This window comes from Coregonus clupeaformis, chromosome 5 (assembly GCF_020615455.1).
Source record: "Coregonus clupeaformis isolate EN_2021a chromosome 5, ASM2061545v1, whole genome shotgun sequence".
Taxonomy (NCBI): Eukaryota; Metazoa; Chordata; class Actinopteri; order Salmoniformes; family Salmonidae; genus Coregonus; species Coregonus clupeaformis.
In genome coordinates this window covers 34,710,843-34,738,120 of record NC_059196.1, presented here as the reverse complement: position 1 = coordinate 34,738,120, position 27,278 = coordinate 34,710,843, and the positions used below count along the sequence as shown (strand labels likewise).

At 46.5% G+C, this 27,278-nt stretch overlaps 1 protein-coding gene across 4 annotated transcripts in view; it reads right to left on the bottom strand.

The window, feature by feature from the left end:
- Positions 1–509: 509 nt before the first annotated feature.
- Positions 510–27,278, bottom strand: part of LOC121566912 (protocadherin Fat 3) — a 329,631-nt gene continuing 302,862 nt past the window's right edge. For 2 of the 4 annotated variants that reach the window (XM_041876825.2, XM_041876826.2), the window contains 17 exons: positions 24,981–25,370; positions 24,631–24,845; positions 23,807–23,944; positions 21,189–21,332; positions 20,826–21,023; positions 19,462–20,263; positions 18,469–18,603; positions 18,131–18,288; positions 17,595–17,819; positions 16,447–16,690; positions 13,055–13,208; positions 11,476–11,749; positions 10,613–11,063; positions 9,960–10,073; positions 8,004–8,063; positions 4,527–4,562; positions 510–3,345 (listed from right to left, as the gene is read on the bottom strand). In XM_041876825.2, the coding sequence (XP_041732759.1) occupies positions 2,648–3,345; positions 4,527–4,562; positions 8,004–8,063; positions 9,960–10,073; positions 10,613–11,063; positions 11,476–11,749; positions 13,055–13,208; positions 16,447–16,690; positions 17,595–17,819; positions 18,131–18,288; positions 18,469–18,603; positions 19,462–20,263; positions 20,826–21,023; positions 21,189–21,332; positions 23,807–23,944; positions 24,631–24,845; positions 24,981–25,370 (4,436 nt within the window). In that variant the 3' untranslated portion in view covers positions 510–2,647. The remainder of the gene's footprint in view (positions 3,346–4,526; positions 4,563–8,003; positions 8,064–9,959; positions 10,074–10,612; positions 11,064–11,475; positions 11,750–13,054; positions 13,209–16,446; positions 16,691–17,594; positions 17,820–18,130; positions 18,289–18,468; positions 18,604–19,461; positions 20,264–20,825; positions 21,024–21,188; positions 21,333–23,806; positions 23,945–24,630; positions 24,846–24,980; positions 25,371–27,278) is intronic. The other 2 variants (XM_041876827.2, XM_041876828.2) reach the window with 1 other exon arrangement.

The window sequence follows — 27,278 nt, the reverse complement described above, 5'->3', positions numbered from 1 at the left end:
GTTGGGAAACAATGCTTTAGAGCAGGGGTACTCAACTCTTACCCTACAAGGTTCGGAGCCTGCTGGTTTTCTGTTCTACCTGATATTTCATTGCACCTGGTGTCTTAGGTCTAAATCAGTCACTAATTAGAGGGGAACAATGAAAAAATGCAGTGGAACTGGCTTGGAGGTCAGAGATGAGTTAGAGGGCTTTAGAGCAATACGTGATACTTGCATATAAATCTGTAATCATATCAAGTTACGGTACCTTGGAAACAAGTTACCTCGCAAACCTTTTACAGTTAATCAAGTTTAGTCCATTCTGTAACGTTATAGGCAAACCTTTTACAGTTAATCAAGTTTAGTCCATTCTGTAACGTTATAGGCAAACCTTTTACAGTTAATCAAGTTTAGTCCATTCTGTAACGTTATAGGCAAACCTTTTACAGTTAATCAAGTTTAGTCCATTCTGTAACGTTATAGGCAAACCTTTTCCATTGCATTAAGGAAGAATTTAGACTTTGTTTGATCAATAACCTTTTTATTTTCAGCATTGATTTAAAAAACAAAACAGCAGTTAAAAAATAACTCATTTTGTAAACTAAATTGCTGCAGTTAATTAGACATATTTTAATACTACCTAAATAATAGAAAAGGAACAGAAAGCAGAAAATGCAAACCACTGGGATGTGATGTAATACTGGGTTTGTACATGTAATACTGTGCAACTTCCACCTAGTCTTTTAAAGCAAAGGTTCATGAAAAAAAAGAAAAAACACTTTAGTCGAAAATGCCAACAGAGGAGGGGAGCTGAGGTTAAAAGATTGATTTCTCATGGTCTCTTATGGTCCACATTCACCTCAAACAAACACAAGAAACTCAAAGAAGTCAATCAGGATTGCAATTCAATATCTACAAAAACAGCATTTAAAGAACCTAGCTATGTACACTGTACAAAGATTTTAACACAAACGTACATCTTTTACAAAAAAATCTTGCCCAACTGGATCAGGCATATTATTTTCCAATACAACTCCAAGTCCAATACAACTCCAAGTCCAATACAACTCCAAGTCCAATACAACTCCAAGTCCAATACAACTCCAAGTCCAATCTGACACTCATCTGTTTTGTTATCTGTCCAGATGTCCAGGTGTAGAATAAAGCCGATGTTAGCCTTTGTTTATTACATTTTTTAAGCGGACAGAACCAAAATGGAACACTGCAACTGATAAGACCCATGATGCAACACTGCGTAGCTGCTGTGATTGGTATGGGATGCTACATGATTCTATTATTTTGCCAGAATGCATTTGCATTGTGCACGGACCCTACTCCTCATCTACCATTCAGTCTATTGCTGTTATGGCTTTTGGAAATTCTGGAGTGACTCTGAAACCTGCTCAGTGCAAAACAAGAAGGAAATAAAATAAAATATTGAGTTGCATGCTGGGAAATGTAATAGCTCATGCACACTCAATGTGAATTGTCAATTTTCAATGTCAATTTGAAAATCAGGGACTTTTGTGAAAATATCATTACTAACACAACAATTCCTCAATGCTTATTATACTAATGTAACTGGCCCAGAATTACATATCATCATAATTCCCTTTGGAGGATTTCAATAATATAGCATGTTTCATGTAATAATCATCAACACATAAAACGTTAAAAGATACTAGTGCAAAACAATAGAAATCATATAATCATTAAAGCAAAATTAGCGACTTGGCAGGATAGCAGTTTAGCATGTGGTGGGACAGAAGGATGGCTAAACTCTCATGGCTTCACAGGCCTGATTTCAGGGGAGGAGGTCTGGACTAAACATATTCCACATCAATCCAAATAGCATTCTTAGAGTGGATATAAAAAAAATATCTTCTTCTTCCATTTTGATTGCACCACTATGGTCATTTTACTATTTCACAAATTCTGTACAGGTTATGTTTGAGCAGTGTGCGGATTTGTACAAAATAAAAAAGTGGTGACGACTTCCTGGTTAGGGGGTAGTCCATTGAGCCTCTGTGGGTGATTAGGTGTAGTGAGAGGTGGGACAGGGGAGCTGGGTGGAGCGTGCAGCTAACAATCACATCTGCTTTGTGCAGACAGAGAAGGCCATATCACAGTACTGACCGTTCAATTACAATATTGTCCCTTTTTTATTTTTTCCAAACATTCTTAATCTTTTCATTATTCATTAGCTCATCCAATTTCTCTGCACTTGTCTCTTAAAAGTTTGTATTTTTTTCAACTGAATCTTTCTTATTCACATTCTCACCCTGTTTGCATACTTACTCAACATATCTGGTAGGCTCTCTGTTCCTCACTATGGATGAGTATATTGTTAAGGGTAGTGGCTTGGAATGAGGGAAACTAGTTTAAGGATAAAGCCTGCAATGGGTGAAGTGGTTTAAGGTTAATGATTGCAATGGCAGTGGTTGAAGGGTTAGGGTGGGTACTGTTTTGATGACGTAGCCACTAGCTAGCAGTGGGTCCATTAAACACCAATCATTCCCCTCCGAGCAAGGACCTCCATTTCTCATAACTCCGTCTAGAATCTGCACAGCTCGACACAGCGTCCACGTCCTACTCTAGCAGTCTCTGTTCTGCTCTCCTGCCCATCCCGTCCCCTAGCCACTCTCCTTGTCCCCATGGTGGGGCCCAGTCAGACCTCAGTCTGTTGCTGCATCTCTATGGTGTGTGTCCCCCCCAGGTGGAGCTCATCCATACTGTCAAAGTCACTACCGCCCGCCTCCGAGTCGTCAAAGCCGCAGGGCGCCGACACGTCCGAGGCCGATGACGCGTTCACCGACAGCCTCATATTCAGCGACACGTTATCCTCCATGTCCCCGCCTCCTGGCGTGATCGCTCTACCCACAAAAGTGCGGAACTCCTCCCCTCCCGGCCCGCCTTGCCACGCCTCCCCCAGGGGCAGCTGGTGTGGGGGCAGATATTGGCTGGGGTGGAAGTGTGGACGGGGGGACCTGTGGCGTCCAGTACTGCCACTGCCACTCCCACTCAGGGTGCTCTCCTTGGAGGCAGACTGGGTGGCGGGCAGGGTGTCATAGGGGTGCTCCTGGTACTCCTCCAGGGGAGTGGGGAGGGGAGGAGGGAGCTGGTCCTGGGTCAGGAACTCCTCCTCATGGGGAGGGGGGAAGTCACTGTCGATGTCGTAGCCCCCGAGGTAGTAGTCTGACTCCAGTTCCCGGGCGCTGCCCCCCAGGCGAGAGCTGCCCCCCAGTCGGGAGGCTGAGGCAACCATGTCTCCGTGGCCCCCCAGGCCGCTGGCCTCGTAACTGGGCACCTCTTCGATGTCGGGCAGCCGTGAGTTGGGCATCCAGTCAGACGTGTCCCAGTGATATGCTGGAGGAGGGAGAGACAGAGTTAGATAACATTTAGCAAACACAATCACTGCCAACATGCCCGATGGACAGTTACAATCTGCAGGTCCATCAGGAATGTAAGTGGACAAATACAGTCTGTCTGCAGAGGTCCATCGGGCATGTTAGTGGACCACTACAGTCTGTCTGCAGAGGTCCATCGGGCATGTTAGTGGACCACTACAGTCTGTCTGCAGAGGTCCATCGGGCATGTTTGTAGACAACAAAAACACAGTTAGACGTCAACCACAGCACGGGGAACATCCTGTACAGGGAACATGTTAGCTGTGTTTTGAAGGTTTCACAACATGCAGGAGTGAGGCCTGGGAATGTCAGGTCAGGGGTCACAGGTCAAAAGGTCACAGCATGCCAGGGTTCAGGAGGAGTCAGGGTGGCACTTCGGAACAGCCAAGCCATGGTGAGAGATCAGAGGTTACTGACCGATGGGATCATTCAAAGTAAACAAACGCATCACAGCTTGACATACTTCCACATGTTAACAAGAGACTGTTTCACAAAGCATTAAACTGTAAAATACTAAAGAAAAACTAAAGGAAAAACAGACAGTATGTGCATCAAAAGGAAATTACAGAACCAAAGCGAGAAGCACTAAAAAGTTAAATCCATCTTGACAGGTTCAAGAAAATCTTCAGACATTAAATCTCAACAAAGCAACGTCAGCGAGGACAAATTCATTAAAAGCAGTAAAAAAATCAGTCAAATGGAGTAAAAATTAAACAACACGCTTGGAGGTGGGATGCAAATGCAATGCAGTGAGGGGATCAAACATCACATGTCACGGGCAGCAGGCGAAAGCAAAGGAAAGAGAACATTGGCCAAACTGTGGAGGGACGGCAGTGAGGTGCGTTGGAGAGTGAGCGGAGCCTCTACACCCTGGCAACGTGACATCTCCAAGGATGCATCAGGGATGCTCAGTCAGCACAACAACACTGTGAATGGTGCTAACACATGCTGGGGTGTGTGTGTGTTGGCAGGGGGCTAGGAGCAACAAATTACACAAACACAGTGAGCTGGGACATAGACTGAGAAGGGGGGGGTGCAGTGAGATGGAGAGGGAGAGAGGGAGAGAGGGAAATGAAAAGAGAGGAGGAGTTAGGAGAGAGAGAGAGGAGAGGGAGTGATGTGAGATGAAGAGAGAATCACCTCTGTTGTAGCTCTGACCTTGGTCCATGACTGACACTGTCAGGTGGGAGAACAGGAGAAGAGAGAGCTTTAGCATGTTAGAGTGTGTGTGTGTTTGTGTTTGTGTGTGTGTGTTTGTGTGTGTGTGTGTGTTAGAGGTGCCAAACAGGTGTTGGCGCGGGCAAGGACCATATGAGACTTGAGGGGGGTAATATGTCAATTTATTTATGTATGTGTAATATGTCAGTTTATTTATGTATGTATAATATGTCAATTTATTTATGTACAGTGAGGGAAAAAAGTATTTGATCCCCTGCTGATTTTGTACGTTTGCCCACTGACAAAGATATGATCAGTCTATAATTTTAAAGGTAGGTTTATTTGAACAGTGAGAGACAGAATAACAACAAAAAAATCCAGAAAGACGCATGTCAAACATTTTCTACATTGATTTGCATTTTAATGAGGGAAATAAGTATTTGACCCCCTCTCAATCAGAAAGAATTCTGGCTCCCAGGTGTCTTTTATACAGGTAACGAGCTGAGATTAGGAGCACACTCTTAAAGGGAGTGCTCCTAATCTCAGCTTGTTACCTGTATATAAGACACCTGTCCACAGAAGCAAACAATCAATCAGATTCCAAACTCTCCACCATGGCCTAGACCAAAGAGCTCTCCAAGGATGTCAGGGACAAGATTGTAGACCTACACAAGGCTGGAATGGGCTACAAGACCATCGCCAAGCAGCTTGGTGAGAAGGTGACAACAGTTGGTGCGATTATTCGCAAATGGAAGAAACACAAAAGAACTGTCAAACTCCCTCAGCCTGGGGCTCCATGCAAGATCTCACCTCATGGAGTTGCAATGATCATGAGAACGGTGAGGAATCAGCCCAGAACTACACAGGATGATCTTGTCAATGATCTCAAGGCAGCTGGGACCATAGTCACCAAGAAAACAATTGGTAACACACTACGCCGTGAAGGACTGAAATCCTGCAGCGCCCGCAAGGTCCCCCTGCTCAAGAAAGCACAAATACATTCCCATCTGAAGTTTGCCAATTAACATCTGAATGATTCAGAGGAGAACTGGGTGAAAGTGTTGTGGTCAGATGAGACCAAAATGGAGCTCTTTGGCATCAACTCAACTCGCCGTGTTTGGAGGAGGAGGAATGCTGTCTATGACCCCAAGAACACCATCCCCACCGTCAAACATGGAGGTGGAAACATTATGCTTTGGGGGTGTTTTTCTGCTAAGGGGACAGGAAAACTTCACCGCATCAAAGGGACGATGGACGGGGCCATGTACCGTCAAATCTTGGGTGAGAACCTCCTTCCTTCAGCCCGGGCATTGAAAATGGGTCGTGGATGGGTATTCCAGCATGACAATGACCCAAAACACACGGCCAAGGCAACAAAGGAGTGGCTCAAGAAGAAGCACATTAAGGTCCTGGAGTGGCCTAGCCAGTCTCCAGACCTTAATCCCATAGAAAATCTGTGGAGGGAGCTGAAGGTTCGAGTTGCCAAACGTCAGCCTCGAAACCTTAATGACTTGGAGAAGATCTGCAAAGAGGAGTGGGACAAAATCCCTCCTGAGATGTGTGCAAACCTGGTGGCCAACTACAAGAAACGTCTGACCTCTGTGATTGCCAACAAGGGTTTTGCCACGAAGTACTAAGTCATGTTTTGCAGAGGGGTCAAATACTTATTCCCCTCATTAAAATGCAAATCAATTTATAAAATTTTTGACATGCGTTTTTCTGGATTGTTTTGTTGTTATTCTGTCTCTCACTGTTCAAATAAACCTACCATTAAAATTATAGACTGATCATTTCTTTGTCAGTGGGCAAACGTACAAAATCAGCAGGGGATCAAATACTTTTTTCCCTCACTGTATGTGTAATATTACATTTACATTTAACATGTCCGTTTATTTATGTATGTGTAATATGTCCGTTTATTTATGTATGTGTAATATGTCAGTTTATTTATGTACATGTAATACACTACCAGTCAACATTTTGGACACACCTACTCATTCAAGGGCTTTTCTTTATTTTTACATTTTTTTACAGTAGATAACCCTATTTGGTAAAAGACCAAGTCCATATTATGTCAAGAACAGCTCAAATAAGCAAAGAGAAATGACAGTCCATCATTACTTTAAGACATGAAGGTCAGTCAATACGGAAAATGTCAAGAACTTTGAACGTTTCTTCAAGTGCAGTCGCAAAAACCATCAAGCGCTATGATGAAACTGGCTCTCATGAGGACTGCCACAGGAATGGAAGACCTAGTTACCTCTGCTGCAGATATTATGTTCATTAGAGTTACCAGCCTCAGAAATTGCAGCCCAAATAAATGCTTCACAGAGTTCAAGTCACAGACACATCTCAACATCAACTGTTCAGAGGGAACTGTATGAATCAGGCCTTCATGGTCGAATTGCTGCAAAGAAACCACTACTAAAGGACACCAATAAGAAGAAGAGACCTGCTTTGGCCAAGAAACACGAGCAATGGACATTAGACCGGTGGAAATGTGTCCTTTGGTCTGGAGTCCAAATTTGAGATTTTTGGTTCCAACCGCTGTGTCTTTGTGAGACGCGGTGTGGGTGAACGGATGATCTCCGCAGGAGGAGGTGTTATGGTGTGGGGGTGCTTTGCTGGTGACACTGTCTGTTATTTATTTAGAATTCAAGGCACACTTAACCAGCATTGCTACCACAGCATTCTGCAGCGATACGACATCCCATCTGGTTTGGGTTTAGTGGGACTATCATTTGTTTTTCAACAGGACAATGACCCAACACACCTCCAGGCTGTGTAAGGGCTATTTTACCAAGACGGACAGTGATGGAGTGTTGCATCAGATGACCTGGCCTCCACAATCCGCCGACCTCAACCCAATTGAGATGGTTTGGGATGAATCAGACTGCAGAGTGAAGGAAAAGCAGCCAACAAGTGCTCAGCATATGTGGGAACTCCAAGACTTTTGGAAAAGCATTCCAGGTGAAGCTGGTTGAGAGAATGCCAAGAGTGTGCAAAGCTGTCATCAAGGCAAATGGTGGCTATTTGAAGAATCTCAAATATAAAATATATTTTGATTTGTTTAACACTTTTTTGGTTACTACATGATTCCATATGTGTTATTTCATAGTTGTGATGTCTTCACTATTATTCTACAATGTAGAAAATAGTAAAAATAAAGAAAAACCCTTGAATGAGTAGGTGTGTCAACCTTTGACCGGTACTGTATGTCAGTTCATTATGTACGTGTAATATGTCAGTTTATTTATGTACGTGTAATATGTCAGCTCATTATGTACGTGTAATATGTCAGTTTCCTGAAGTACACGATCTTCAAACAACAGCACTGTCATGTTATTGTCATGGATAGCATTGTCATGGCATCTCATAGAGAGAGAGATAAGTACAGGGAGAAGTAAAGAGAACGTCAGAAGGATAGAGAGAGTGAGAAGGGTGGATGAGACATGGTACCTTCGTTTTCAATAGTGTCGACTGCATCATTGACCAGTCGAATGACGGTCACTATGGAGGCTTGTTGGAGAGAAGCAGAGGGAGGAGACACGATTTGAGACACAGAAAGTTGACAACAGGCTCCCAGGAAACAGAGCTACTATTGGCTGAAGATGGGATCAACACTAGGGACGTGTAGCATGGGAGGTGTCTGATCAAAAGCTACATATGGAACCAGACTTAGAAGACCTACACTTTTAGATAAAAAGGTGCTATCTAGAACCTAAAAGGGGTTTTCGGCTTTCCACATAGGATAACCCTTTAGAGAACACCTTTCGGTTGCAGGTAGAACTCTTTTGGGTTCCATGTAGAATCATTTCCACAGAGGGTTCTACATGGAACCCGAAAGGGTTCTTTCTACTTGGAACCAAAAAGGGTTCTACCTGGAACCAAAAAAGGTTATCCTATGGGGACAGCCAAATAACCCTTTTTTCTAAGAGTGTAGGAGGGGACTAACACAGAATCCATGTGCATTTGCTCATCCAAGTATTGGAGAGTATCCCCAGCACACACACACACACACTTGCACCAACACACACTCCCATTTACACATGTAAACATGAGGTAGGGCTGTGCTCAGCGAGACGAGCTAGATTGTTAAATTATGTTTTGAAGACATTCAGTGAAAATCCGATAAATACAAAAATAACAAGAAAGAAAGAAAAGGGAATGAACATAATAATGACATCAGATCACATTCACTGGAGCGGTCGTCCGCACTGATTGGTCTGCTGCAAACTGTTCTGTGGCCTGTTGGCTAACATCACAGTCAGCTATGTGAAATGTGATCATATTGACAGTGAAGCGGTTCCATTAATTATGAATGAATGAAGCATCAATGTTGATATGTTAACATTGCATTTCAGCTATGTAGTCTAGTACATAGTAGCAACACACTATGTTTATGTAGATTCACCATGGTGATATCAGTGGATTTTTGCAGGATGATCTGAGTGATCCATGTTGATCCAGAAATAACAACTTATAGGCTATCTCTCTAAGTAAAACAAACTACTACTGACATTTTTCCAATAGCAAAACACCACAAAGTCCACAACAACACAGCACAAGTTACATAACAATACAAAAACACAGACAACACAACACATAAACAACCACCTAAAACCTGAACTGGCGTCTGCCAACATTGGAACTGGAGTATCAACGACTACAACCATAAAAAGCCATGGAAAAGAACAACGTGTTTGAATTCGTGATGATGAAACGATGACAAGTTAACAACACAACACAGCTTAGTGTCATTCCTCTTAGGTCAGCTGTCTGTCTGTCTGCACACTGTCACTCTCACTTCCAAATGAAAACACAATCTGACAGGTGTGGAAATTAAAACGTTAACAAAACCCTCCAGGAATTAACGTGAACAAATTATCTTAAACACATGTAAACAATAAATCAACATGATTTGAGGACAAATAAACTAACACACTGGATGACAAATAGTTTTCCTGAAATACTTTTCTAACACAGCAGGAGTAAATGTATCTGTTGGAGAGAGGGCTTTACCAAACAATAAACACTCTATACATTCCGGGGTTCCCATAGTTATTGTTTGTGGTTAATCACAGCATCTCTTTTACTAATGCCCTGTCCCCAAACCGCCCCTGACTCTGCCCCTAGTCCCCTATCTCTTTGGTGTTTGCCGATCTAAAGGGACTGTTATTGAAGCAATATGGTGATAGCACCACCTCAACATCCAATGTGCTTTAGGGAGCTTTGGCCATATTGCTTTCACATCTGGTTCCTCTGAATCTGCCGACAGCAAAGGGCTATGATAGGGGGCTAGGGGAAGAAGACAGGACTATGTTAAGGGTTGTTATCGGACCGGACGGCAGACTAGCTCACTGATGTTATGGGTGTGGCCAGAAAGAGGCACGAGAAAGGAGGGGCGTGTCTTACCGTTGTCATCGCAAGAGTCGGACTGGAAGGAGCTCAGTGATTGGACCTCAGAGTTGCTGCCCTTGTTGCTCCCTGAGAAACAGGTCATCTCTTCACCCATATCTACCATTTTACCTGCAGGGAGAGGTCAGAGGTTAGAGGTCAGGGGGTCAGAGGTTAGGAGGTCAGAGGGCATTGGGAGCAGGCCAGGGAGAGTTGGCCCTCTGCAAGGTTAGTCACAGAAGAACACAGGCTCGTTAGTACCAGGGCTGTCTTTGTTGAGGCACAAATCACACACACACCTCGGCTCCAGTGACAACAACACTGGTACGGAGAGCTAGAGGTACCACACACAGACACACACACACACACACATTTGATTTGGGAATCAAAGCCAGCTCATAATTAGGATGGTCTTGATAAACTGAACTTGATGCTGTCTGAGTATAGTTCTGTGTAATATGAATATGAATTAATATGTAAATTGAACAACAATGCACTCCCCCTCAAGGGTTCCTGGAAAAGAGAAACACTTGGAGGGATACACAAACAGACATTTGAATATATGCATGAATGCACACACACAAGACACTCACAAAAACAAACATGTATGAACAAAGATTGTACCACACACAAACAGGTTCAAACGCATCACACTATGCACACACACTGACCCTCGTCGCTGTCCCAGGGGCTCTTGCGGATGGAATCACAGTCGGAACGGCAAGGCGAGACAGGTGGCAGGTTGGGCGCCACGCTACACACCACCACCCCCCTCCGCGTCGTGCCTCCCAGAATCCTGGGTGACTCTGGGTGGAAGGTGCTCATCTCATTGTGTTCCACGCCTCTCCCGTCCGCCATCTTCTCCAGCGTGGACCGCGGGTCGCCTTGGAAACAGGGTGTGTACGCCATGGGCCTTACAGGCACCTGGGGCGGGCCGATCATCCCGGCTCCGCCCCCTATCACCGTGGCGCACAGCCCCGCTTCGGCGTACAGGTTCAAGGGGTCTCCCGGCATGCAGCGCAGGGTCTTGAACTGAACCCCATTGGCCTTGTTTAACAGAGCTGCTGTTGCTGGATCTTGGACCAGCGTCAAGTTGTTACGGGAGTAGTTCTTCTGGAACACCTGGAGACAAAACGTTTTTATTGTATTTCTTGTAAAACAATATATAGGATTACAGATGTAGCATCTTAATTTGAGACAGCTTGCTGCAGCAGGAAAATAATCCTACAGTAACTGTAAATGTGAATTATTATGTGGATTATAATTTATGGACATTTTTGTAGGGGTTGATAAAACATTTCGGAAGGGAAAATCAAGTCTGAAATTTCTAAGTGGAAATTAGAAACTTCAGAAGCCTTTTAAACCTCAAATACAATACAAGTTTTACATTTCCGGCATCGCAGGAAAGTTATCCTGCAACAGGGTGATCAAATTAAGATTCTACATCTGTAAAAGCAACGAAGGCTGAATTATTTGAAATGCCATCGTAAAAATAAAAACACACAAGAATAATCAAACAACACAATACAAATACCTTCTTGCGGAAGGCGATGAAGAGGATGATGAGGGTGACGATGACGAAGAGGACGACAGCGATGCCGATCAGTTCTTCTTTTCCCACCATGGCATGTCCAGCCTGCATGTCTGGTACCACCACGGGCCGCAGGCCGCAGCGCTGGCCCACGAAGCCCGCCGTGCAGTTACAGTAGAACGAGCCGTGCGTGTTGACGCACACACCACCATTCTCACATTCTGCCTCGCCGCCCGTGGCTCTGCCCCGCTCACACTCGTTTACGTCCTCCTCGCACCTGGAGAGGGTGAATGGAGGGGGGAGGGGGGGGTTGTTAAAACTTTGTTTGGATAGTTTGACTTACAGATGCCCCTAGAGAAAATACACTCCAAAAATGATCCTTGAGGTAGGTGAATATCAATAGATCTGAATCTTTGGCACTTCAGTTGGCACTTAGAAAACTGTTACATACAGATAGTTTGTGGGTCATTTAACAATTGACTGACTAAAACTGATGAAGACTCTCTTTTCATTTGGAGGTGTGAGGAGAGAGCTGTAGAAAGGGAGAGAGGACAGCTCAGGGACTCCTAGTCTCATATGTTCACTATCAAATAACAACCACGCTGAGATTGACTTTCCTGATCTTTCTCATCTGAAATTAAAATGGCTTTGATAATGGAACACAAGCTGCTGGCATGTGTGTGTTTGTGTGTGTGTGTGTGTGTGTTTGTGTGTATTTGTGTGTGTTTCAGCGAGTAAGAAAAGTGTATAAGTGTACACATGAGTGAGCTTGTGGCTTTGTATCTTAGCCTTGATTTCTGATGTAACACAGTGGAACACCCCTAAACCCCTGGAGAGAAGGAGACAAGCAGAATTAAAAGTAATCTTCTTTACTCTTTCAAATGTTTCTGTGAATCTTTAACAGGCTGCAGGCAGTTTGGGGGCTCTGGCTCTTCTGCTCATCTGCCTAACACTGTAGAGAAGAACTGGTTTATACTGCCACCTAGTGGGAATGATGAGGCATTGCATGTACAGAGGGCTTTATTCCTTACTATATATTATATCTACTACTTGGGCCAGTAGGAAGCTGAACTGGCTAAAACAAACAGCTAATTTAAAAGGTGGGTGTTTATTTGTGAGTGTGGTTGTGTCTGTCATATTCTGTGTGTCTGAGACAGTCAACTCCATGGGTGTGTTTTCAGGACAGGAGTGTGTTGGCATGTATACTGTATGTATACATTTTTTACATTATTTAGCAGACGCTCTTATCCAGAGCGACTTACAGTTAGTGAATACATTTTTTTAATTTTAATTTTTTTATATACTGGCCCCCCGTGGGAATCGAACCCACAACCCTGGCGTTGCAAACGCCATGCTCTATCAACTGAGCTACATCCCTGCCGGCCATTCCCTCCCCTACCCTGGACGACGCTGGGCCAATTGTGCGCCGCCCATGAGTCTCCCGGTCGCGGCCGGCTGCGACAGAGCCTGCATTCGAACCAGGATCTCTAGTGGCACAGTTAGCACTGCGATGCAGTGCCTTAGACCACTGCGCCACTCAGGAGGTCATTACAGTGTGGTCATTAGTTTGATAGTAACTCACGTGGTGCCCTTGAACCCTCTCCTGCAGCTGCAGAGGAAAGCGATGCCGATGGCTTTGCACACACCGCTATTGATGCAGGGGTTGGGAACACACGCTGTGATCTCTGTCTCACAGCGCCCTCCAGTGTACTGGGGACTGCAACTACAGGCAAAACCTGATACACAGAGAGAAGAGGGGAGAGAGAGAGAGAGAGAGAGAGAGAGAGAGAGAGAGAGAGAGAGAGAGAGAGAGAGAGAGAGAGAGAGAGAGAGAGAGAGAGAGAGAGAGAGAGAGAGAGAGAGAGAGAGAGAGAGAGAGAGAGAGAGAGAGAGAGAGAGAGAGAGAGAGAAAAGAGAGGAAGGAGTATAAAATAAAAAAGGAAGGAAATGAAGTCCATGTCCATTTGAGTCATTTAGCTCTTATCCAGACAGACTTAGAGTCAGCGCATTCATATTAAGATATCTAAAACAAGTATTCTGCATACAGGTATAGTGCTATAATTCAACAAAGCAGTCAGACCATCATAGCAGATTCAGAACACACTCACACTTCATCACACACACACTCCATCACACACAACCTCACACTCCATCACACACACAGTCACCCTCCATCACACACACAGGAATGTGTTCAGTGCTGTAGAGACTAGCGTGTGCATTGTTTGAGCTTTGGCGGCGGTGCCAGGGAAATTTGGCATGGGGTTGACGAGAGCTTGCCAGCCTAAACATAAACACACACACCTCTGGGAAATCACACGGGTACACACACACACACAAAGGCTCACGCAACTGGGAAATCACACTGACACACACACACATACACACACATCACATAACGGGAAAATCGAAAACACACACACCTCTAGGAAAATGCATGGATATGTCACTGTGTTTATCGACACAGCGCAGACACACACGCACATACAGTGGGATACTGGAATAAATACATACACACACTCCGATAACCTTTACACAGAGGTCGGGCGTGCCAAGAATTTACAACAGGGGACCATGACAAGTCCCAGAATGCCGTGCTCTTTTCAGAGCGCTCAGCAATGCGAGCGGGGAGACCGGGAGAGACCAACCCAGGGGAGCGTTAAGTCACTCTCTCTGTGTTGAGTCTTGGCCTCGATGTGCTAAGTCAGCACGTTAAGTCAAGGGGTCACCCTGCTGAGTCCAGGCAGGAAATTTCGATAGAGATGACATTTAACCAGGCTTCCCTATTGACTCCAGTAAAATGCCAACGGCTGAGGAAAAAAAATGTTTTATTGAGCCCTGACAGTAGTCTGATTTTAAAACAATACGATTAGTTCATGTAGGACTTTTGAGTTCAGACAAAAGGAGGAGAGATATGAACAGACAAAAAAACTAAGAGCAACTGGAGAGATACAGTGAGGGAAAAAAGTATTTGATTTTGTACGTTTGCCCACTGACAAAGACATGATCAGTCTATAATTTTAATGGTAGGTTTATTTGAACAGTGAGAGACAGAATAACAACAAAAATATCCAGAAAAACGTATGTCAAAAATGTTATAAATTTATTTGCATTTTAATGAGGGAAATAAATATTTGACCCCTCTGCAAAACATGACTTAGTACTTGGTGGCAAAACCCTTGTTGGCAATCACAGAGGTCAGACGTTTCTTGTAGTTAGCCACCAGGTTTGCACACATCTCAGGAGGGATTTTGTCCTACTCCTCTTTGCAGATGTTCTCCAAGTCATTAGGTTTTGAGGCTGACGTATGGCAACTCGAACCTTCAGCTCCCTCCATAGATTTTCTATGGGATTAAGGTCTGGAGACTGGCTAGGCCACTCCAGGACCTTAATGTGCTTCTTCTTGAGCCACTCCTTTGTTGCCTTGGCTGTGTGTTTTGGGTCATTGTCATGCTGGAATACCCATCCACGACCCATTTTCAATGCCCTGGCTGAGGGAAGGAGGTTCTCACCCAAGATTTGACGGTACATGGCCCCGTCCATCGTCCCTTTGATGCGGTGAAGTTGTCCTGTCCCCTTAGCAGAAAAACACCCCCAAAGCATAATGTTTCCACCTCCATGTTTGACGGTGGGGATGGTGTTCTTGGGGTCATAGGCAGCATTCCTCCTCCTCCAAACACGGCGAGTTGAGTTGATGCCAAAGAGCTCCATTTTGGTCTCATCTGACCACAACACTTTCACCCAGTTCTCCTCTGAATCATTCAGATGTTCATTGGCAAACTTCAGACGGGCCTGTATATGTGCTTTCTTGAGCAGGGGGACCTTGTGGGCGCTGCAGGATTTCAGTCCTTCACGGCGTAGTGTGTTACCAATTGTTTTCTTGGTTACTATGGTATTGGCCATGTTGGAGAGTTTGGAATCTGATTGATTGATTGCTTCTGTGGACAGGTGTCTTTTATACAGGTAACAAACTGAGATTAGGAGCACTCCCTTTAAGAGTGTGCTCCTAATCTCAGCTCGTTACCTGTATAAAAGACACCCTGGAGCCAGAAATCTTTCTGATTGAGAGGGGGGTCAAATACTTATTTCCCTCATTAAAATGCAAATCAATTTATAACATTTTTGACATGCGTTTTTCTGGATTTTTTTGTTGTTATTCTGTCTCTCACTGTTCAAATAAACCTACCATTAAAATTATAGACTGATAATTTCTTTGTCAGTGGGCAAACATACAAAATCAGCAGGGGATCAAATACTTTTTTCCCTCACTGTATGACGACACAAAGACAGGAAGACAAGAACAGAACAAAGGCGATCACGACCAGGCAGACAAAAGAGAGAGAGAGAAAGAAAGAGAAAGAAAACAGAAGTGATGAAGGAGTGTAGGAGGCTATTTCACAATCAGACCTTTGGAAAAAACAGTGGGTCAAGGCCAGTTTAATTAGGAATTCATTATGGATTAATAATAGATTAACGTTGAGGGGAGATCCAGATCCCTGGAGAGGTTATAGTCTGCCAGCTGGCACAGGAGCACAGGCTGGCACAGATCATCATCCATCACCCTGATGACCTCCAAATAAAGCTAATAAATCAAACAATCAATCAGGAAATCCTCCTATCAGTGTGTGTTATGGACACTAATAATCTCTGTCCTCGAGAGCTACAGGGTGGTGCAGGCTTTTGTTCCAACCCAGGCTGTTTGTTTCACAAATGCACCAGAGGAGGCTGGTGGGATGATCAATAGGAGGACAGGCTCATTTTAATGGCTGGATTGGAATAAATGAAACGGTATCAAACAGATCAAACATATGGAAACCACGTTTGACTCTGTTCCATTAATTCCATTCCAGCCATTACAATGAGCCCGTCCTCCTATAGTTCCTCCCACCAGCCTCCTCTTGGGCGAGCGTGCACACACACCAGGGTGATGGATGTGACCGCATCCATTTCCCTCCTGCAGTTCCCCAGACTCACCACCGGAGGGCAGGCTCGTGCAGGTGGCTCCGTGGAGGCAGGGCTGTTTGAGACAGGCGTCAGGGTAGAGAACACAGCCCAGTTTCAGCTCTGTCAGGCCCACCACCTCAGCATAGTGACTCCTCTTGTTCTGCAGGGGCAACTCGTTGTTGTTGAGCATCACAGAGTCCAGGCAGCCCTGGAAACCATCCGTCACCTGTGGACCCTTCTTGTCTGTCAGGCTCTGAGAGTTAGGAGGCTGGACCTGGGGGGAGGAGAGAGACATGAGTGACACATCAGATTTATGTATACATACAAACAAACTACCAAATATTGTACTGTATATGAATAGGTATAGCACACAAAACTATAATATCAAACCACAATATTTAGCTTTTTCATGTTGTTTTCTGAGTATGGAGCAAGTCATGTTCAGACAACAATATAAAATACAAAGATTCTGATCCCCAAATACACTAAATACAGTACATTCATGAATACACACACAGGCTGTATTCCTCAGAGCTTCCCATCCAGAGCTTCCTATCTAGTGCTTCCCATCCAGAGCTTCCCGTCCAGAGCTTCCTATCCAGAGCTTCCTTCCAAAGCTTCCTTTGCAGAGCTTCCTATACAGAGCTTCCCATCCAGAGCTTCCTATCCAGAGCTTCCTATCCAGTGCTTCCTATCCAGAGCTTCCTATCCAGCGTCTTACCTTGTGTTGTGTTCCTCACTCTGACAAGATTAAATCGGTAAGAACATTATAGAGAAACACTATACTCACACATACAAATCCATAACGCTCACACATGCAAAACACACACACAGCCACGCCCATACAAACCTATCAGTGTCCCTAACACACACTCACAACAACCCCCACACTCTGAAAAAATCTGTCACACACACACACGTTTGTTTTACTATCCTTGTGGGGACCAAACAATTGATTCGCATTCGAAATCCTATTTTCCCTAACCCCTAACCTAACTCCTAACCCTAATTGTAACCCTAAACCTAACCCCTAAGCCTAAAATAAAAAATTTCCTTGTGGGGACTGGCGAAATGTCCCCAATTTTCCTTGTTTTACTATCGTTGTGATAACTTCTGGTCCCCACAAGGATAGTAAAACCAAAAACACACCCACCCCTTCCCCTCCACAGAAAGCCCACCTGTGCTCCAAAGTAGATACACCCATCTGCCCCTAGTGGTTGGAAGCTTGGCGGTCCTCTCCTCCTCTCCACATAGCTGTCGTCCAGAGACAGACTAGTGAAGTTACGGTTGAGCTCCAGGGTCACCGTGTGCCAGTTCCCATCGTTGATGGGCCTCCCAGAGATACCCAGCATACCAGGGCTATTCCCACAGTCCAGCTGGAACCACAGCTTACCCTCCTCTAGCTGTCAATCACAACAAGATAGGCAGGGTTTAGACACAGATGGGAGGGGCTAAAGTGGCTTAGCATCAGGTAATAACAAGGGTGGATCGTGCTGTGGGTATCTAGACTATCCATGCCTGTTTACAGTGTGTGTACTTTGAATATAACACAATAGTCTGAGCACATGTCTGTCTGTTATGTTCAGTATAGTACAGGGATTAGCATGTATAGGTGAGTACCTTAAACAGGGTCAGGAAGCGTACGTGTGTGTATGTGTGTGTGTGTGTGTGTGTGTATGTGTGTGTGTGTGTGTGTGTGTGTGTGTGTGTGTACCTTGAGTATAGTGCAGGGGTCAGCGTGTGTGTACATGATGATTCCTCTGCTCTGTAGAGTTCTGATTCTCAGTCCCAGCTTCATCTCTCCTGTCCTCCCTCCATCAGACACTTTATACTTGATATAGCTGTTCCCTGAGAAACTCAGAGACGTGTGACCTGTATACACACACACACACACACAAAGATATGCAGAGTCAGAGCACGCACATACACGCACACACATGCACGATTGAACACAATTTGATTGTTGTATTTGCATCCACAAATTACACCACATTTACAAAGGACCCAAACATTCAAAAGACACCTGGACACATAAAACACACATCAACGCACCTGCACACTCTCCTAGTTTCCCTGGTGGACACTGGCAGGCGTAGGGTCCTCTGGTGCCCTCTGTGCCCACACACTGCATGTCTCCTGGACAGGGCTGCTCATCACACAACTCTGAGGCTGGTGGACAGCTACCATCTGATGGAGGGAGAGAGAGGAGGGAGAGAGAGAGAGAGAGAGGAGGGGGAGGGAATGCGAGAGAGAGAGAGAGAGAGAGAGAGAGAGAGAGAGAGAGAGGAGGGAGAGAGAGAAAGAGAGAGAGAGAGAGAGAGAGAGAGAGTAGGGACAGAGAGGAGGGGGCGAGAGAGAGAGAGAGAGACGAGGAAGAGAGAAAGAGAGATGTGAAGGGTGAAACAAAGGAGATAAAGGAAGAGTGGGTGAATGGGGAGGTAGAGAGAGACAGGAGGGGAGAGAAAGGGATGGAGAGAGAGAGAGGGGGAGGGGGAGTGGTTAAGGGTGAAATAGAACACAAAATGAAAGGAAAAGAGAAGAGAAGAGAAGGACAGGGTGTGAAACAGAGTGAGACAGAAGACAGAGGACCATGGATAGAAGGAGGAAAGGGACCGAGAAGCGTGAAACGAGAGAAAAGAAAGGATGAATGAAGAGAGCAAGAGAGGACAAGTTCATTTAGGGTTATTCAGAGTAGAGGCAGCCAAATCCTCTGCCAAGTGTCCCCAGGAGACGTGCTAATTACATTAGCCACAACATGCTAATTCAATCTACTGGGGGGTCTGTCTAATCCCAGGGGTCAGATACACACTCAAGATGCCATCAGCTTTATCATTATAGTACTTATACAATCAGACAGAGTGGTTGCTACAGTGCAGATCATGCAGACGTCAACAATGCCTATGCCTAATGCACAGCTCTCTAAAGGACACTTTGTGACATGTGTGTATGTTTTTGTATGAGTATGTGAGTGCATCATCATGCATATACATTGATATGATACATGGGTGTATATCTGTGGGTGTGTGTGTATGATGGTGTCCTCACCAGTGCAGGTGCAGTGTGTGGTCCTGTGGAAGCGTGGTGACACAAAGCTAACCCTGGGTGTGCTGTAGGTGATGAGAGCATGAGAGTCCAACACAATGCTCTGCTCACACTGGGCCCCGCGACACTCAAGCCCAGAACAGTTCTTATCCAAGATGGCCGACACCCTCAGCACTTCCTCCAACTGCCTCCGGGAGGCGCTCAGCTTCTGGGTCAGGTACGCTGCCTTGTAGAACCCTCCCCCAGCCGTCTCCACAGCAACCAGCAGATCCAGCTGGCTGGTCCCGCCCACAGGCTGCAGACTGAGCACGTGCAGCGCATCCTGCTTCTGCGTTGCCGCGGCAACCTTCAGAACTTTCACCACGTTTTTCAGATGTGTGGCCACGAAGTCGTGGGGTTGCACACTCTCGAAACGCACTGTCACCGCCTCGCGCAGCATCTCTGGCGACGCCTGCTCCACGTGCACGCTCACAGCCATGGGCACAGCGAAGCGTCCGTCGCTCACGCTGGCGTTGAGGGAATAGCGACCGGCGTCCAGGCCGCCCAGCGCTATGATCTTACCGTCTCTCGGACTGATCTTGAAGAGGGAGCGTTGAGACGGAAGGGTGTGGCCGAAGGTCAGGGCATCGTAGGGGTCTGCGTCGGTGGCGTGCAGCTGGCCGATGACTCCTCCAGGAAACTCGTCCTCCATGGTGATGATGTGGATCTCCAGGGGTAGTGCTACGGGCCGGTGAAGGCTCTCCTCAATCACACGCACCGTCAGGGTAGAGGAGGAGGACAGACGGGGCTTACCGGAGTCCCTTACCTAGAGGTATGGGGAGTAGGGGAGTAGGGGAGAAGCAAAGGGTTAATTAACACAGAGCCAAAAAACATAAATCACAATGTAGCCCCATGTGTGATTTAGTAACACAGCCCTTCCACAAGCTAGCTGGTTGTAAGACCTGGTGCTAACACTAACAGAGTTGACCAGCTGGTTGTAAGACCTGGTGTTAACACTAACAGAGTTGACCAGCTGGTTGTAAAACCTGGTGTTAACACTAACAGAGTTGACCAGCTGGTTGTAAGACCTGGTGTTAACACTAACAGAGTTGACCAGCTGGTTGTAAGACCTGGTGTTAACACTAACAGAGTTGACCAGCTGGTTGTAAGACCTGGTGCTAACACTAACAGAGTTGACCAGCTGGTTGTAAGACCTGGTGCTAACACTAACAGAGTTGACCAGCTGGTTGTAAGACCTGGTGCTAACACTAACAGAGTTGACCAGCTGGTTGTAAGACCTGGTGCTAACACTAACAGAGTTGACCAGCTGGTTGTAAGACCTGGTGCTAACAGTAACCGTGTTGACTGAGATTATCTAAAAATCTTACCTGGACCTGGATGACATACTCCATGGCCAAGTCCCTCCTAAACACCTGATTGGCTAACAGAGTTCCATCCCACTCCAGTGTAAACTCTCCACCCTCGTTCCCTGATAAGATGCGGAACTCAAAGGGTGGGCCGTTATGGGAGGAGTCCTGGTCTATGACGGACAGCTGCAGAATGCTGGTGCCGATGGGCTTATTCTCCTGTGATTGGACAGTACAAGAAGGGAAATGAGATTAGATGCAAGACGGAGTGTGTGTGTGTGCGCTTCTCCTGTAAGAAAGGATATGTGTGTGAATATCTATGTCTATGTAGATGTAAGTGTGTATGGAGTTCATCAGAGCTGTCAATCATGTGAGTAACAGTACCTGTATGACAGTGGTGAGATTGGCCGGGGTGAAAGTAGGCGGGCTGTCATTGATGTCTGAGATGTCAATGTTGACCATCACCGTTGACGACATGGGCGGAACACCACTGTCCAGAGCCCTGACGGCCAGAGAGTAACCAGACACCTAGAGAGATGAAAAAAGCTTAAAACTTCACGTCGAGAAACTTTTTTATCATTTCATGCCTGATAATAATAACAGGATCGAGAAAATCAAACACAGCAATTTCCATGCAAATCAAATTCACCACACATTAACCAATGATGACAAGTCCCTAATCAAATATCCTCCTGGATACGCATCCTTATAATGTGGTACTCCCTTGAATATCAGCACACCAAACGAGGACCTAAGGGCGCTGATTAAGTGTGTTGTGATTGGTTGTGGGCACATCCTTTGATCTCTGAAACACACTCCTGTCACTGACACTTTCCTGGCGTGTCCTACCAAGCACGTACCCTGGGTTTCTGTCTCTGTCTCTCAGATTCACTTTACACTCTAAGAAAAAAGGGTTCCAAAATAGTTCTTCGGAGCACCCTTTTTGGTTCCAGGTGGAACCCTTTTTGGTTCCAGGTAGAACCCTTTTGGGTTCCATGTAGAAAGGGTTCTACATGGAACCCAAAAAGGTTCTACCTGGCACCTAAAGGGTTCTACCTGGAACCACATTTTTTTTTAAAAAGGGTTCTCCTAGGGGTACAGCCGAAGAACCCTTTTAGTTTCTAGATATAACCTTTTTTTCTAAGAGTGTACCTGAGGGAACACTGTCAAAGCTATCTCAGGTAGCAGGATTTACTAGCTTTGGGAGTGAAGATACACACACACCCACACACGCAGGCACACACACACGCACGCGCGCATACACACACGCACACACACACACACACACACACACACACACACACACACACACACACACACACACACACACACACACACACACACACACACACACACACACACACACACACACACACACACACACACACACACACACACACACACACACACACACACACACACACACACACCCCTTATTCCCTACCACTCTAGCTGCAGGGTGTTTCTGTGTCCTTCCACATATTGCTCTGTAATAACAGCCTAACTAAACACAGCAGAAACATGCAATAACTGAAAACAAAAATAACAACCTCTCACTCTGAGAAATGAAAAAAGAAACCACAATAAACAACCACAGTGCTGCTTAGGAGAGAGTAAATGAGAATAACCTGTACGGAAATTAGTGTGTGAAGACACCCACACACAAACACACAGGGCTGCTCTCTTTCTGATAACCCAAACACACAGGGATGCTCTCTTTCTGATAACCCAAACACACAGGGCTGCTCTCTTTCTGATAACCCAAACACACAGGGCTGCTCTCTTTCTGATAACCCAAACACACAGGGATGCTCTCTTTCTGATAACCCAAACACAGGGCTGCGCTCTTTCTGATAACCCAAACACACAGGGCTGCTCTCTTTCTGATAACCCAAACACACAGGGCTGCTCTCTTTCTGATAACCCAAACACACAGGGCTGCTCTCTTTCTGATAACCCAAACACACAGGGCTGCTCTCTTTCTGATAACCCAAACACACAGGGCTGCTCTCTTTCTGATAACCCAAACACACAGGGCTGCTCTCTTTCTGATAACCCAAAGACAGGGCTGCGCTCTTTCTGATAACCCAAACACACAGGGCTGCTCTCTTTCTGATAACCCAAACACACAGGGCTGCTCTCTTTCTGATAACCCAAACACACAGGGCTGCTCTCTTTCTGATAACCCAAACACACAGGGCTGCTCTCTTTCTGATAACCCAAACACACAGGGCTGCTCTCTTTCTGATAACCCAAACACACAGGGCTGCTCTCTTTCTGATAACCCAAAGACAGGGCTGCGCTCTTTCTGATAACCCAAACACACAGGGCTGCTCTCTTTCTGATAACCCAAACACACAGGGCTGCTCTCTTTCTGATAACCCAAACACACAGGGCTGCTCTCTTTCTGATAACCCAAACACAGGGCTGCGCTCTTTCTGATAACCCAAACACACAGGGCTGCTCTCTTTCTGATAACCCAAACACACAGGGCTGCTCTCTTTCTGATAACCCAAACACACTTTCATCAGCTCTTTCATCCCCCACAAGCCCGGGCGTTCTCTTTGGACCGCGCTCAGATCCGCTCTCCGCACTATCACGGACCACACTCATGAATTTTTTATGACGGGAATTGAAAGCAGCCTGGGAAGAGGAGGGATGGGATGCCTCCACTCTAACCAGAGGAACTGAACATCCTCCATGAGAGAAACGGTCAGGAGGAGATGGCTAGCTGTAGGGGGATAATGATGGGGGTGTTTGTTTGTGATGGTGATGTCACGGTGTGGTTGTGAGAGACAGTCGTTGTTATTAGTGTTCATTTTGTATTGGCGGTAGTGTTGGTTTGTATGTGTGTGTTTGCGTGTGTGTGTACTTGTGTGTCTGTGTGTGTGTGTGTGTATGTACACCTGTGTGTATGTGTGTGTGTGTGTATGTGTGTACACCTGTGTGTATGTGTGTACCTGTGTGTGTGTGTGTGTGTGTGTGTGTGTGTGTGTGCTCACCGTCTCTCTGTCCAGCTGTTTGTTGACCGTCACCATGCCAGAGAGAGGGTCTATGAAGAACTGGTTCTCTCTGTCGCCACTGCTGATTGAGTAGAGGATATCACCGTTTACCTGACTGTCTACGTCCTCAGCTGTCAGCTAGAGGAGGAGAGGTGGGTTAGGCAGGGACTCTCCAACACACACACACACGCACACGCACACACACACACACACACACACACAGTCTTGCGCAGCTAACCTTGTGGGGACATAAAATTCAGTCCCATTCAAAATCCTATTTTCCCTAACCCTAAACCTAAACCTAACCCTAACCCTAACCCAAACACCCCAAAAAAGTATTGGTTTACTATTCTTATGGGGACTTTTGGTCCCCACAAGTATAGTTAAACACGTCCCACACACACACACACACACACACACACACACACACACACACACACACACACACACACACACACACACAGTAAGATGGTCAGTGTTTCCTAATTGTTTCCTCGAGTACCCCCATCCAGTTCAACTTATTGGATGTATCCCAGAACCAGCACACTTGATTTAATTAATGAAGGGCTTGATGATTAGTTCAGATTGAATCAGGTGTGTTTGTACCAGAAAAGTTCAAATGAGTGCAACCCGATTGGGGGTACTCCTGGAGAGGTCAGGGAAACATGGCTGAACCAGTCCAGGTTAAAGAGATTGGGGGTACTCCTGGAGAGGTCAGGGAAACATGGCTGAACAAGTCCAGGTTAAAGAGATTGGGGGTACTCCTGGAGAGGTCAGGGAAACATGGCTGAACCAGTCCAGTTTAAAGAGCCAACAGGACATACCTTGACGACGGACTCTCCGATGGTTGCGTCCTCGGATACGACAGCGGTGTAAACATCTCGGCTGAACATGGGTGCATTGTCATTGACGTCCGTCAGGTTGATGTTTACCATGGTTATGGCACTTAGGGGCGGGGTTCCACCGTCTCTGGCCTCCACAGTGAGGAAGTAGTCTTTACACGTCTCAAAGTCCAGAGCCTTGGACACAGAGATGGCACCTGGTACACAGAGAGAGTGAGAGGTCAATAGGGTGGTATATATCCTACTTCTAACACCATGTAGAAGTCTGTAACATGAATTTGCTAATAAAGACATATACATTGACACTTTATATTCTGCATATGGAAACTCACCAGTGAGGGGGTGTATGTGGAACTTTCCGTGCTCGTTGCCTGAGCGGATACTATAGGTGATCTCAGCGTTGGTTCCAATGTCCTTACTGGCTGCGTACACTCTCAGCACCTCCATCCCTAACCCCACGTCCTCTGGCACAGTGGCGAGGTGGTCACGCCGCTCAAACACCGGCGGGTTGTCATTGATGTCCAGGACCGTGACGGTCACGTTGACCAGGGAGGACAGGCGGACCGGAGAGCCCTGGTCGGACGCTCTGACCGTGATCATGTAGGATGGTTGCTGTTCGCGGTCGAGGGTACGTTCCAGGACCACGATGCCGGAGGATTTGTCGATGGAGAAGAAGCCGCCGGCAGAGTTGGCTAGAGAATAGACCACCTTACGACTGACGCCTGGAGAGAGGGGAGAGGAGAGAGGGATGTTAGAACAACTCTCTCTCTCTCCTCCCCTGATGCCCTTCTGCCTCTCTATCTCTCTCTCCCTCTCTTTCTTTCTCTCCCTCTCTCTCCTCCCCTGATGCCCTTCTGCCTCTCTATCTCTCTCTCCCTCTCTTTCTTTCTCTCCCTCTCTCTCCTCCCCTGATGCCCTTCTGCCTCTCTATCTCTCTCTCCCTCTCTTTCTTTCTCTCCCTCTCTCTCCTCCCCTGATGCCCTTCTGCCTCTCTATCTCTCTCTCCCTCTCTTTCTTTCTCTCCCTCTCTCTCCTCCCCTGATGCCCTTCTGCCTCTCTATCTCTCTCTCCCTCTCTTTCTTTCTCTCCCTCTCTCTCCTCCCCTGATGCCCTTCTGCCTCTCTATCTCTCTCTCCCTCTCTTTCTTTCTCTCCCTCTCTCTCCTCCCCTGATGCCCTTCTGCCTCTCTATCTCTCTCTCCCTCTCTTTCTTTCTCTCCCTCTCTCTCCTCCCCTGATGCCCTTCTGCCTCTCTATCTCGCTCTCCCTCTCTTTCTTTCTCTCCCTCGCTCTCCTCCCCTGATGCCCTTCTGCCTCTCTATCTCTCTCTCCCTCTCTTTCTTTCTCTCCCTCTCTCTCCTCCCCTGATGCCCTTCTGCCTCTCTATCTCTCTCTCCCTCTCTTTCTTTCTCTCCCTCTCTCCTCCTCCCCTGATGCCCTTCTGCCTCTCTATCTCTCTCTCCCTCTCTTTCTTTCTCTCCCTCTCTCTCCTCCCCTGATGCCCTTCTGCCTCTCTATCTCTCTCTCCCTCTCTTTCTTTCTCTCCCTCGCTCTCCTCCCCTGATGCCCTTCTGCCTCTCTATCTCTCTCTCCCTCTCTTTCTTTCTCTCCCTCTCTCTCCTCCCCTGATGCCCTTCTGCCTCTCTATCTCTCTCTCCCTCTCTTTCTTTCTCTCCCTCTCTCTCCTCCCCTGATGCCCTTCTGCCTCTCTATCTCTCTCTCCCTCTCTTTCTTTCTCTCCCTCTCTCTCCTCCCCTGATGCCCTTCTGCCTCTCTATCTCTCTCTCCCTCTCTTTCTTTCTCTCCCTCTCTCTCCTCCCCTGATGCCCTTCTGCCTCTCTATCTCTCTCTCCCTCTCTTTCTTTCTCTCCCTCTCTCTCCTCCCCTGATGCCCTTCTGCCTCTCTATCTCTCTCTCCCTCTCTTTCTTTCTCTCCCTCTCTCTCCTCCCCTGATGCCCTTCTGCCTCTCTATCTCTCTCTCCCTCTCTTTCTTTCTCTCCCTCTCTCTCCTCCCCTGATGCCCTTCTGCCTCTCTATCTCTCTCTCCCTCTCTTTCTTTCTCTCCCTCTCTCTCCTCCCCTGATGCCCTTCTGCCTCTCTATCTCTCTCTCCCTCTCTTTCTTTCTCTCCCTCTCTCTCCTCCCCTGATGCCCTTCTGCCTCTCTATCTCTCTCTCCCTCTCTTTCTTTCTCTCCCTCTCTCTCCTCCCCTGATGCCCTTCTGCCTCTCTATCTCTCTCTCCCTCTCTTTCTTTCTCTCCCTCTCTCTCCTCCCCCTGATGCCCTTCTGCCTCTCTATCTCTCTCTCCCTCTCTTTCTTTCTCTCCCTCTCTCTCCTCCCCTGATGCCCTTCTGCCTCTCTATCTCTCTCTCCCTCTCTTTCTTTATCTCCCTCTCTCTCCTCCCCTGATGCCCTTCTGCCTCTCTATCTCGCTCTCCCTCTCTTTCTTTCTCTCCCTCTCTCTCCTCCCCTGATGCCCTTCTGCCTCTCTATCTCTCTCTCCCTCTCTTTCTTTCTCTCCCTCTCTCTCCTCCCCCTGATGCCCTTCTGCCTCTCTATCTCTCTCTCCCTCTCTTTCTTTCTCTCCCTCTCTCTCCTCCCCCTGATGCCCTTCTGCCTCTCTATCTCTC